At 39.7% G+C, this 14,279-nt stretch overlaps 1 protein-coding gene across 2 annotated transcripts in view; it reads right to left on the bottom strand.

Annotated features, from left to right (window-relative positions):
• Window positions 1–317: 317 nt before the first annotated feature.
• The window catches only part of capzb (capping actin protein of muscle Z-line subunit beta), a 102,719-nt gene continuing 88,757 nt past the window's right edge, over window positions 318–14,279 (bottom strand). Inside the window, exons 7-10 of one of the 2 annotated variants that reach the window (XM_078558061.1) lie at window positions 12,899–12,964; window positions 8,573–8,649; window positions 6,190–6,300; window positions 318–1,041 (exon numbers count right to left, since the gene is read on the bottom strand). In XM_078558061.1, coding sequence (XP_078414187.1) covers window positions 6,198–6,300; window positions 8,573–8,649; window positions 12,899–12,964 — 246 coding nt within the window. In that variant the 3' untranslated portion in view covers window positions 318–1,041; window positions 6,190–6,197. The remainder of the gene's footprint in view (window positions 1,042–6,189; window positions 6,301–8,572; window positions 8,650–12,898; window positions 12,965–14,279) is intronic. The other variant, XM_078558062.1, reaches the window with a different exon arrangement.

The following is a 14,279-nucleotide window of genomic DNA, read 5'->3' as shown; positions in this document are numbered from 1 at the left end:
CATCCTGCATTTACCCTGTTGAGCCTTAAGAATTTTGTATGCTTCAATGAATCATCTATCATTCTTTTAAACTCGAGAATACAAGGCCTAGTCTCCTCAATCTTTCCTCATAGGACAATCCTGCCATCCCAGAGATCAGTCTAGTGAATCTCTTTTGCACTCCTTCTATGGAGCAGGTAAGGAGACCAAAACTGTACACAATACTCCAGGTATGGTCTCATTGAATGGGTTGAAAAGTCTATTCGAGTTCATGTGTTTCTTTTTTAAAAGCTAGTTAAATGTATTTCTGAAAAGAAATAGAATTCACACACAACTGCTGCTTGTTACGAGTTACTAGTTCTATTTATTTTTTTAGCTTGGAGGCTCAAGTACAAGATGTACATTTCAATTTTAAGCTTTACAAAAAAAACCTTTGCATTCCTCAAAATATTGACACGGGAGAACCTTAAAGGCAAATATGTTAGAGCTTGTAAAATTTCAGGACAGTTTATATCACATCTTTTCTATAGTACAATACTGAACATACAACCCTTGTTCCTTGGAAATTTATCAACTGGTATAACATTTTGCTGTAGTGAGTCATTTTGCCATAGTTGTCTGCAGGTCAATTTCAGTTCCTTGCTTTACAGAAAAGTAACCAGTGCATGAACAAAAAAATTGCCAGGTTGGGGTTGTGTTTAACCATTGTGACCAATAAAAATGAAAGTATAAAGATGCCTTTTAGTAAACGTTCCTCGTGTTTGATTGTGAAATAAGCCTGTGTGTAGAATGAACTAGGTTTACAAGCTAAAACAGCATTTTATACAATTTCGACAGGGTTAGAATGGCTTTTAAACGTGTAGAGTAGTTTAGGCAAATTTTAATGGGACAAATTAAACTGAACCAAAGAAATAAGAAAATAATGCAACCAGAACTGACAGTGCCTTGCTTTTGCCAGTTAGCTCGAAGAATCAATAAGGTTGCTGTCTTTTCTTCAAAGCTTCAGCCAGATTAGTTAGCAGAGCTTCCTGGCTTGTTCTGTCTGCAAGTGACGCCACAGACCTGTGAAACAAAGGAATAGTTAGCTTGGCAAAAGACTGCACAATAGTCTGCTCTGAAAATCAAATCTGCAGAATAACTCGGTGGTTTTAAAGATACAACAATGTGGGTGATTAATGGTGATACCACCACAGATGCATGGTGCAACTACAGGCTGACTGTAGCCACCAGCTTAACTTCTTCATTCACCCTGAATTCAAACCTCTATTACTGTCATTGCTGCAAGTCCTGAAGATTCCTGAAGCATGCATTCCTTCCCCTTTCAGAATAAGTATCCCACCTTTACATTGTAGGATGGGCCCATTGTACTGTGTTCATCATAACATCATATGGTATATGCTTAAAGTATCACATGAAACTGAGCTGGTGTGTTTTTTTTAAAATATCACTTTAGAAGATAAATCATTCATTTGTCCAGATAAGGTCCTTTGTTAAATTAAAGGGGAAAAGTTTAATTCTTGGACATTCAGGTCAACAAATCTAAGAGTTTGGACTGATTAATCAAAAACTAGGCAAATAGTCTGAATAAGAAATTTGACTGAACTTACCGTAAAGGGAAGGTTAAGATAAGAGATGAAAATTGATTAATTAGAATTAATAACTCAGCTGTAGTAATTATATTAGATTCCACTGGGTCATCATCTGTCTGCTCACGTAACATGCAATACAAAACGACCTCTGGCTGGGATGTCCAGTACGCCCACAGAAGAATAGTTGTAGGTACCATGTGGTCTGTTAATGAGCAACATGAGATTTTGTAGAAAATTGATCGGAAAGTTAATTGATTTCATCATGATGTGAGAGTGGTAGCTTACTCCCTTTACAGAGAGTTTGGTCAAATTTCTTATTCAGTCTATTTGCTCAGTTTTTGCAGAATCAGTCCAAACACTTGGATTTGTTGATCTGAAACCAGACAGTAATCATACATCCTGCTTTCCAGTTCCCTCTTCAGTGGATATGTTGAAATTTCCAAGATTTAAACTTTTCACTAAACTTTCAGCTTTAATTTTAAAAATGAACCTTAAATGGGCAAATTAATTATTTGCATCTTTTAAAAAGTTTGTTTCATTACGTTGTGATGTTTTGTTCTGCCAAATTCCAGTCACAGAACTCTACCCCAAACAAAGTGACAGCCCCTGAATATCAGTGATCTTGTGCTTTCATTGAAGGTCCCTAGTAAACCAAGGGCCTTTGACGAAGTGTAGTATGGGAACACATTCTGGAACACTCTTGTTAGTATTGGTCCAGGCAATACAGGTTTAACAGGCAATACAGGTTTAACAGTTTGAAGAACAATACTTCTTTCCAAATGAGGGGAAAGGATTCCCTTGTACTTTTCCAATCATCATCCCTTTAAGAAGTTCTATTGTACAGCAACCTTGACTCATGCTAGGGAATTTCCTCTTCAGCTTGGCATCTAATAGTATCCCTTTGGCATTCAAAGGTTAATACTGAGCACATACCCAGAGTGGCTGGAATTCCCTGTTTCACGAGAGGAGACTCAAGAGAAGTGATATAAAAAAAAACCCTATATTCTGAACACTAAACACACCAGCTGTGCACATCTGCAGTTGACAAGAATGACCTGGTATTAACATAACTACTGCAGTTCTTTCAACAACTTAGACACATTTAGACCAAAGATTACAGCAGCTTAAGACAAGGAAACCAAAAAAAATGGAAGACTGGAGTAAATGTTAACATAAGGCCCACAAACAGATGGGAGTTTAAAGATTATGATGTATATTGATCAAATGTATGAATTCCAACATGAGAATAACTGGATGCTGACTAGATCAGTGTATGTGCAGCAGTAACATGCATCAGTATAATGGTTTCAATTGCATGGGTTTATGTGCGCAAGTATTCAAAAGTCAAAACATTTTTATTGCGGCAGCTTTTGGAATATGATCAGTTTAGGGTCTGGGAGAGGCTCAGCCACTCAAATATCATTTACTCTGGAATACAAAAAACTGTTTTCAAAAACTTGAAAGTTGCCAATTGTGAAGGATAATCACATACTGATTATGCTGTATCTTTCAAATCCAAACAGTTTGTGCACAAATTACACTACATGCACAACAAACCATGCTGGGAACTCCCAAACTGATAAAGCTCACGTGTAAAGATTTCATCTTTTTCAATCTGACTCATCTATTTGGTAACATTGATTCCAACAAACAGCCTTTTCACTTTTGCCATGCAACAGCAAGCAACTATTCAAGGTCATTCTTCTGTTACATATAGAAAGGGCTTTTACCTCGCATTGTAACCTTACTTATCTCTTAACGTAACATTTCTTTTTTGCAAATTGTGAACAGCATTTCCTGCATTCCTTATGAAGGAATTATATAGCAGTTTCAGAATGAATACAATATGCTGGAGACTCAATAATTCAATCATGAATCAAAATTTTCTAAACTCATTTCACTTAAAACCCCTAGCAGCCATATATAGTGAAACGTAACCCCACTTCTCTACTAAATACAAGTCAAAGGCACAAAGGTGGATACCCATTCTCAGCCGCCCTGCTATAATGCGTGTTACCTGTGCCCTCAAATGGCAATGCCAATTCTCATGCAACTTGTACACAGAACTGCACAAACAGGGAGGGATATTGCACTAAAAGCCGAACAGTAATGAGGAGCATGAGATTGCCCCTCACTGTTGGGTAAAAATGTTTCATTCAGTTGAAACATTTTTAAATGTATCAGCTGCTGGTTAGAAGGGCAGGCACAGTTGGAGAAAGCAAATTATTTCTTTCCCCTCCACTTTTCTCTTAAAAGCATTGCCAAGGGTGCCGATCAAGTGGACTGCTTTGTCCTGGATGGTGTTGAGCTTGAGCGTTGTTGGAGTTGCACTCATTCAGACAAGTGGAGAGTATTGTATCACACTCCTGACTTGTGTCTTGTAGGTGGTGGACAGGCTTTGGGTAGTCAGGAGGTAAGTCAGTCATCTCAGAATTCCCAGTTTCTGACCTGTTCTGCTAGCCACAGTGTGTGTGGCTGGTCCAGTTCACTTTCTGGTCAATGGTAACCCCCAGTGGGATGTTGATAGTGGGGGTTTCAGTGATGATAACGCCATTGGATGTCAAGTGGAGATGACTAGGTTCTCTCTTGTTGGAGATGGTCATTGCCTGGCACTTGAGTGGCAGGAGTGTTATCTTGCCACTTATCAGCCCAAGCTTGAATGTTGTCCAGGTCCTGCTGCAAATGGACACAGATTGCTTCAGTGTGAGGAGTTGCAAATGGCACTGAAAATTGTGGAATTATCAGTGAACATCCCCACTTCTGACCTTATTATGGAGGAAAGGTCATTGATTAAGGTACAGATAGTTGGGCCTAGGACACTACCCAGAGGAATTCCTGCAGCGATGTCCTGGGACTGAGATGATTGGCCTCCAATAACCACAACCACTATCCGTTGCCCTTTGTGCTAGGTATGACTCCAAACAGTAGAGGGTTCCCCCCGCCCATTTTCATTGACTTCAATTTTGCCAGAGCTCCTTGATGTCACACTTGGTCAAATGTTCCCTTGATATCAAGGGCTGTCACTCTTATGTCCCCTTGAATTCAGCTCCTGTATCTGTTTTTGGGCCAATGCTGCAATGAGTTCAGGAGCTGAGTGGCCCTGGTGGAACCCAAACTGAGCATCAGTGAGCACCTTATTCCTGTGTAAGTGATTCTTCACAGCACTGTCAACATCACCTTCCATTACTTTGCTGATGATCAAGAGGAGGCTGATAGGGTAGTAATTGGCCGGATGGGATTTGTCCTGGCTTTTTTGTGGACAGGAAATACCTGGGCAATTTTTCACATTGCCAGGAGATGCCAGTGTTGTTGCTGTACTGGGATAAAAACAAAAAACTGCAGATGCTGGAAATCCAAAACAAAAAATAAAAAATACCTGGAAAAACTCAGCAGGTCTGGCAGCATCGGCGGAGAAGAGTAGTTGAACTGTACTGTTGAAGGGTCATGAGGACTCGAAACGTCAACTGTACTCTTCTCCGCCGATGCTGCCAGACCTGCTGAGTTTTTCCAGGTATTTTTTAATTTTTTGTTGTTGCTGTACTGGAACAGCTTGGCTAGGGGTGTGGCTTGTACTGGAGCATAAGTCTACAGTATTATTGCTAGGATGTTGTCAGGGCCCATAGTCGTTGCAGTGTCCAGTACCTTCAGCCATTTCTTGATATCACATGGATTGAATTGAATTGGCTGAAGATTGGCATCCGTGGGCTGGGGATCTCAGGAGGAGGCCGAGATAGATAATTTCACTTGGCACTTCTGGCTGAAGATGGTCGCAAATGCTTCAGCTTTGACTTTTGCATTAACATGTTGGCCTCCCCTACCATTGAGGTTGAGGTTATTTGTGAAGACTGCTCTTCCTGTTAGTTGTTTAGAATTGTCCACCACTCAAGAATGGATGTGGCAGGACTACAGAACTTTCATCTGATCTGTTGGATGTGGAATCAGATAGCTCTGTCTATCACACACTGCTTCCACTGTTTGGCGTGCAAGTAGTCCTGTGTTGTAGCTTGTTGTAGTCCTCTATTATATATGATTCAATTATAGTATTTTTCTTCTGCTTGGATTTGACTTTGAACTGTGAGGGACACTGGGATGCTTTACTATATTAACATCCTTTATAAACACAAATTTCTGCTGCATCCAGGGCAATGGATTTACCAATAGGGGCAATAGTAGAGGAAAACCAATTTTGCTGAGAATGTCAGGCTGACAGTATCCACATTTCAAAAGCCCAAATAAAAAGTTATACAAATTGGTAGAACAGTCCATGAAAATTAATGTCCCTCATGGAATTCATTAGTTTAAAAATATGAACATGTTTCAAATGGAAGATCCTTCAAAACTTAGAACTTGTCCATATAAATGTTTTTGTTGGTACCATAATACATTACATATAATTGTTCAATACAACTAATGTACATCAAGATCTAAAGTTATTGAAGCATTTTTACACACCATATTTTGCAAGTGTTGTGTTCACTCCGCAGTAGAAAGCAGCAGTTGCTCTGGGTGAGGTGGGTTAAGGGTTAGATTTACCAGTAAAAGTTCATGCAAGGAGAAAGGCTGATCACCTCAGCCTAGTTAAGTTGTGGTTAATCACATCGTAAGCCTCACAGGCAGATACCTGGGCATTTAATTATCAGGCTGGATGAAGATCTGGCGCTGGGTCAGTACTTGAGACAGTTCCCTCTGTAACTGCTTAAGCTTTTGGGTGTCTGGTAAATCATCAACTGATCTATAAAAAGTTTTTAGTTTTGCGTGAACAACAAGGAGAAAAGGAGAGATGAAATCCAGAAATTGAACAATAAAATTAATAAGACCAAGAAGTGAAGATAGCCACACACAAACTTCCAGAATGCTGTTACTTTTCATACGGTAAATCCATTTTAACAAAATCACATTTTACTTTTGGATAACTCATTCTCAAAAATGAGAAGGTAAAGCTCTTGAATTGAACTTTGTCTAAGTGTGTCTAATTATTTTGAATAGCACTATTCAATCGCTGATTTTTTTTTCATCTGACAGTTTCCACAAATATCTCACTGGAATCACAAGGCTACCACCATGTCATGGATAGAAATTCCAGAAAAAAAATTACCCATGGTAGCTATCTTCTTCATCATCCCCTAAATAAATTCCATAAACAAAGCCTTACACAAACAGGAACCTCAGAACCACTGAGGGCGATGTAAAAATCACCCAGGGGCTGCAACTTTAAGAAGCCCATGCCATGGACAGCATCATAAACAAGGGAATATTCCCTCTGATCCCACACAAGGCTATAGCCGCTCCATGTTCATAAGGGCCTTGGTCTAGGCCACAAATTCAGCTTTCTCCACTGACAAAGTACAGCAAGAAAATAAAGTAGGTCCAAGCAGCATCAGGTCAGGAATTGAAAGAAGGAGTAATGTAGTGGGTCCAAGAAAAGGGAGTGGCAGAAGTAAAAAAACACTCAAGAAATTAGTGAATACCACTGTCTATTTTGAAGTATGTTCCCAATGAATCACATTTGTTCAAACATAATCTCTTGGTTGCAGCTGCATGTCTTCGCATGTACAACAATAGGAGCCGATTTCTGAACATTGGGGTTCAATTTGGAAAAGTAACAATCACATTCTGATAATAGATTCTCCTCTCACTCCATTTGAGAGAAAACACTATAGCTCTTTCCTAGCTTTCTCGGCACAATGAAACTGGTCTAGTATCTACACCTCTCAGTACTGCTTCACCAACTCACTCATGAAGGAGATAGTCATTAGTGAATTACCCTTACCATGAAGCCTGTGACATCATTGAACATCTAGATATATGTTTTAACTACAGATTATGTATAATCCCAAAGCAAATCAATTCACTAATCCTGAAGCTTTTAAATTTAAAGTGTACACTGCAAGCACTATTAATGATTTATGGAGATTCAAACTATTATTGGTATTAAAAGTTTGTCATAATTAGCTAGAAATTTAAAGCCACATACAGAAAGATGATGATCCTGGGATAATTTTTTCGATGGTGCACCCTCAGGTGGGGAGCCTTGCTGGCTGAGACCATTGATCAGAAGTTCAGAAGTGCATTGGCCATGATTTGTTGATTCTTTTAAATGCTTGAAAAATGGTGGCATTGTTTGCCTAAATTCCTAAATAGTGTGCTTGGTGGGCAAGGTTCCACACTGGGAATAGTCATAAAGTCTGCTTTTATGTTAAGTTGGAACATACATGATGGTGTCTGTTGTACATTATCTCTTGACATCTCTGCAGCCCTTGACCTCTCCAACTCTGCTTCTTCATTGTCTAGCCCTGTGGGACTGCCCTCACATGGTTCCATTTGTCTCTACAATTATAGTTGCCACATCTCCTGCAATGGCTTGTCTTCCTGCACTACCTCTCTCAACTCTCCACTGCTTGTGTTGTCAGGCTGTTTTTCCAACAGCCAGTCTTACATTAACCACAATTTCTTCCAGTTGAACATTGGGAAGACAAAAAAGTCATTGTCTTTGGCCTCCATCACAAAACTCTGTACTTTTGCCACCTGTCCCACATCAAATACCACTTGCTGGTCACCTGTCCTTAGTGATCTTCATTATATGTCCTGGTTTCCCAACATCTCAAATTGAAAAATATATTTTTCATGTTAAAATCCATCGACGGCCTTCCCTATCCTAATTTCCCCAACGCCTTTATAACCCACAAATGCCAATTCTGCGCTCCTTTGGGCCCTTCCTTTCCCCCACCAATGCTGTCTGTTTTTTGAGCCACCTCAGCCCGCATCCTGAAGTTTCCTCCTTAAATCTCTCATTCTTTAAGACTCTCCTTAAAATCTATCTCTAGACCAAGCTTTTGGTCACCTGTGCTAATATCTCCTTTGGCTCAACATCCATTTTATGATTACACCTTTGAAGCACCTAGGGACAGTTTTTCTATATCAAAACTGCTATATAAAGTCATTGTTGCTTAAAACTGGCCTCGCCTCTACATAAAGTTAAACAGGAATAGAATGTCATGCATTACCTTAGTCCGTTCACAATATCCTTTGTTTTCCCAAAGTAGATATCATTCAATGTACTTCTGATCTTGTTTTCCATATCCTATGAAAGAGAAATGTTAAAATGGATCAATTCAAATCAAAAAGGCAGCAAAGTCTTCATTGAGGTTTTAGCACAATTGGGGCTACTCTAGAGTCAGGCACAAACCGTGTCTGGAATCATGACCCAGTGTCTGGTGTTTCCCGCATGTCAGGATGTCTGTCTGATATTCAGTGAATGACATTCAGCAGAACACACCAGTTGGCCTTCACGTCTGTCATTATCCTCCAGACACCCAGCCTCTCTGCTGCACATACATGCTCCAGAAGGGCCTACATACACAATGGGAGATAATAAGGAAATACCTCAAGTACTGCACTTTTTAATTGATGAGTAATTGGAGGATATTTCATTACTTGTGACGAAGGGAAGTGAAGATGATTTGACTCCATTTTTGAATTTTCACAATTCACTAATTGAAAAAGAATAAAGAAACTGGTGCAAACTTGTAGTGATTGGAGATCCACCTCTCTGGCTCTACTACTTTGGGCTAGCCCTCCTTACACTTTCTGCAGCCTTTCACCTTGTTGACCACACCATCCTCCACCAATGCTTCTCCACCATCATCCTGATGGGTGGGACTATACACGCCTGGGTCCATTCTTATCTAAATTACAGCAGTAGAAGCATTTACAATGGCTTCTCTTCCCACTCCCGCACTATTATCTTTGGTGTTCCTGAAAGGATCTAAGCATTGGCTCCTTCCCACTTCAAATCTACATGCTGCCTCTCAGCAATAGCATCCGAAAACACAAAGTCAGAATGCTGACGACAGCCAGCTCTACCTCACCACCATCTCCCCCGACCACTCCACTGTCTCTATATTGTCAGACTGCTTATCCAACATCTAGCATTGGATGAGCGGAAGTTTCCTCCAAATACTGGAAAGACCAAAGCCAGTTTTCAGTTCCAGCCACAAACTTCACTTCATAGCCACCAATTCCATCCCTCTTGTCGGCAACTGCCTGAGGTTGAACCAGACTATTCACAACCTTGGTGTCAAACATGGCCTCAAGGTGAACTTTTGACCACACCTGTGCCACCACTAAAACTGCCTATTCCAACCTGATTCTGCCCTGCTTCAGCTCATCTGCAGCTGAAACCTTTATCCATCCCTTTGTTACTTCTATTTTTAAAAAATCTAATCCATGTTCTAAATGTGATTCCCTTGAATTTTAGTTTTATTAGACTTTGTGAGATACCTTTTCAAAGGCTTCCTGAAACTCCAAAGCCTACATAGTACCAGGAGCACCACAACCTACTTTTATTTGCAACCTTCCCAAAGGAATCATGATAATGGAACAGGTTTTCACTTGGCTTGTACCACTTTCAGTCAGGCATGCTGTGACTTATTTTTACCACCAGGAGCCACAATTGGCCCTCTGTGCATGCAAAGCATTCTTGTTGGGTCAATTTAATTGTAGGCAGCTTGCCTTCTGTAGCTGTGCTATTGAACTTTCCAAAGAATTTTGGCTCTTAAAATAATAAATATCTGTTTTGTGTAGGAGCCAGAATTCTGTGGAAAATTTTATAGCACAGCTACAGAACACAGGCAAGCCACAGTGACGTCTTCCATCCCAGACTGCACTCCATGAAGGCAAACAAAATTATTCTCCTGGTAGAGCAAAAAAATTGTAATGCTACAAGCTGGATTCTTTAACTCTGCAGAAAAACGTGACTCAGCCCAGGGGAGAAATTTATTTTTAAGGTGGCTCAGTCAACTATTAATCATGCTTCTTCCAATAATCAACTAGCATCTCTCCTTTTCTCCCCATCCATTCTGCGTCATTGACTAGGCAGCTAACTAGCCTCCAAGCCTCTTGCAAATAGGCTGAGGTTATGTCGGCATCCTTTCTTTCTGACAATGAGCTACTGCTTGTTTTGCGAACAGCCCAGCACAGATCAGAAGTTGTGTTAAAAATCATCAGCCTAAACCTGCAGCTTACTGTTCTGTTGCAATGTATCAGAAACAACGAGCTGCTCTGAAACATGCAATTCTTGGAAATGGTAGGTTTTCTTCAACAGATCCAACAGATGAAAAGTTTTGGAGCCATCTGCCTTAGCTTAGCTGGATTAAAACCAAGACACCAGAGTACCTTGCTTCTTGGCATAAATAAGAAATTAATTTGACTTCATTATATTGCCATGGCTATAGTACATAAACCAGAATTTTATGCATGGATTCGGTGTTGCTAGACATCTCACCAAATGACACAAAGACATTAGGCAATCTTGTTTTGAGTATAGCTCAATTTTTGCAAAAATAATTATTGCCTGCCAAATTGAAGAAGAGAGTGCCAAAATGACAGATGGGTTATGAGAAATGTTTTAGCTACCTGCAAAACAACGAGAACGTGGACCCACCACTAATGCTTGCATTTCAATACTCCTTATGCAAAGACAACAGCTATAGTTATGCAACTGAAACATTCTTTTACAAAACATTCTCACATCAAATCTACAGGTTCAGATGGCTTGATATTGTTAACTTGTTTAGAAATGGATTCAAGTCTTATGCAGCACAAGGCTTCAGTGATCTTGCTATTTTGATGAACTAGGATCCCTGGCCTCTGTATCTCCTGGAAACATTCCTCCCTTCGGTATAACCAGTGAAAAAAAAACATTTTATTAATTGTGGTCTTGATATAGGGCCTCTGAAGTATTTACCAAACAACTTTTGCGGCTGAGTAAGTTTTGCTCTGTCAGTATATTAAATCGTGGTTCTGTCAGCACTAAAGTTGAAACTACAGCTTTTAACGTGTGCTGGCAGATGGATGAGTGGAATGCTGATTTTTGTTGCAACTGAAATTTTGATATCACATTTGGTAGAAGCTTTAAACAACACTTCAGGACAGTTGTTACCTAACCATGTAAATCTACAAATCAAATGTATTTACAGTTTTAAAAATGTATTCAAGTTATAGATTAATCAAAAGTGACATTTTGAAAATAACTGCTAAGGATAAGGAGAAAGGGTCAAATATCAGAGGACACAGATTTCAAGTTACTGGCAAAAGAACTGAAGGAGATATAAGAAAATGCCTTTTTTTTAAACATAATGTGCGGTTGCAATCTGAAATGCACTCCCGAAAGGGTGGAGGAGGCAGATTCAATCGGGGCTTTCAAAAGGGCATTGGATAAGCATCTGAAGGGGAAAAAAAAAACAGGGTTACAGGAAAGAGTGAGGGAGTGGGGCTATCTAAATTGCTTTTACAGATAGCCAACAGGGGCTCAACAAGCCAAATGGCTTCCTTCTGGTCTTGCAAACTTTCTATCAATGCTCAAAACGGGCTACAAATAAACCAAAATTGGTTTAACTTGTTCACTCCAATGTAGCTTCCTACTTAAGCTGACCAAAGCAAATCAATATAGACACTAGCCAATGGTGGACTCTAATCTGCTACTTGGACATTTGTAGATATTGGTTGTCTTTAGCTAGTCCATTTTCAGAATTATAAGTTCTCACCTCGGAAAACCACTAATACTTACTTCCCAACAGTGCATTGCACATGTGCCACAGCACCCCTTAAAAATAAAAACATTCCAATTGTCAATAAAATGTTCGGCCTAGAAGAGCTCCATGCCTTTTCTTTCAGGAAGCTATGTGGGGTGGTTCCATCAAATGCAATGGAAATGCAAGAATGATAACTTTGGAACAACCCGAATGTCTACGTGGAGTTGCCCAATCCCCAGAAATCAGCTGGGCATTCTGCAATAATGCTGTAACATTCCTTTCTCTCAGGCTATTGCAAATACTTGATGCCTATCGCATACTGTGGAGATGCTCTTAGCAGTTGCACAGGTTCTGGTGAAGGTTTAATTATTAAAGATAATTATGAAGAGATAGAACAAGGAGCACATACAATAAAAAGTGCACCTCATGGACATACATTCCCATTTAACTGATCAGCCTAAATGTGTAAACTAAATTTCTGAAAATATCTCGAGTGCTACAAGTAATGAAAATAAAAATATATTTCTCAGGAATAGAAAGGGTTATGATTGTATGTGTTGCGTTGCAGGGAAAACCATCTTTGGCAGAGTGGAGGCATCTTGAACCTAAGCTGAAAAATATTTACAAGGATCAAAAGATCCATGATCACATGTGAGACAGCGTTTATGTCACATTGTTTCACAGTAAACTGATTTATACTTAGTCAGACTCAAACCTGCCCATCTGATGATTGTGAAACTCCAGATGGGGCTACGAATGTTTCTGTGCCACTTACATTTTGATAATTGCTCCACCTACCTCTACGAGCTTCCCAATATTAGCAATGTGAGGTGACGATTCACTCACGTTCTCATCTTTCTCCATCTGTAAAAACACAAATTCAGTATGGGTGAGTTGGATTAAAGGAGGAAATCTTCCACAAGTGAGGTTTTAGCTTACAATTGCACTCAATACAGTGAATAAACTCAACAAACTATTCTCAACCTTGTGTCCACAGATGATCTCTGCTTGTAGAATTTTTAAAAAAAACATAGCCAAGGCCCATATGCAGTTTCTCAGTCATTCCCTCTAAACAAATGGTTTCAAGTACCATAGTCTACTGCCAAAGCAACTGCTGCATCATTTCTTTGGCCATCTGTTTGCACATTATAGATGTAACTTGGTGGCGGACAGTTGCAAAAGTTCATGAAACTAGACGCCTTCGGGCCCTGCAGGCTGATGGACAATGGGGGTATTGATCAGGTCATGGGATTTTTCAAAAGACCCAATTCCGCAGCTGCAAGCAACTCGATAGCTGGTGTCTAAACATTTTCCATGATTCATACAATTACTAACAAAAAAAAAGACAAAGATACAAATGGATTAACATAGCTCATTATGCTACATTAGATGGGTGGTCTGCTGAGGACAATGTCTACACATTCAGGCTATCGTATTCTAACGACGCACAACAGGACAATGCACAACAGGAGATTTCTTCACAATGGTAGTATGAGAATATAAAATACTTCCCATCCCAAACTTTTTAAAAACAAAGTAATGAAATATTTATCTAAGCAAATATACACAGCTAACATCATAAATCTCTCTAGGATAGCTATCTTTATGAGCAGACAGCCAAGTAAAGCATCCCGCTGATATACTGCCTCATGCAGCATCCCATTAATGCACCACTTAGATAACACCCCATGGTTGAACTGCACTACAAACAAAGGGAGAAACATTATGAAAGATAGCCCGAATAACGACAGCAATCCAACAGGGGAACTGTGCATAGCAGTTTTTCTTATTAATTTCCAGATGTTTTCAATGCTGCACGGCTAGCATTCATTGTCCATCCCTAATTACCCTCAAAAAGGCAATGATGAACTGCCTTCTTGAATATAACTGAGCAACTTGCTCATTCATTTCAGAGGGTAGTTAAAAGTCAACGTCATTGCTGTGGATCTGGAGTTAGATATGGGCCGGACTGGGTAATGATTTCATCCCTAAAGCACATCCCTAAAGTGAACAAAGTGGGCTTTTGATATTTCAGTAGCTTCGTGGTCATCATTACTGATACTGAACTTTTTTCCCAGATTTTGATAGAGTCAGTAAACAACAACTTAAATTTATAACAATAAGGCTTCATTCAACTAAGGTCCTGGCTTTAATTCCCGTTTTGTGCTGATCTGACCCA

This window comes from Cetorhinus maximus, chromosome 15, assembly GCF_964194155.1.
Source record: "Cetorhinus maximus chromosome 15, sCetMax3.hap1.1, whole genome shotgun sequence".
Lineage (NCBI taxonomy): Eukaryota > Metazoa > Chordata > Chondrichthyes > Lamniformes > Cetorhinidae > Cetorhinus > Cetorhinus maximus.
This window is presented reverse-complemented; position numbering and strand designations above follow the sequence as displayed.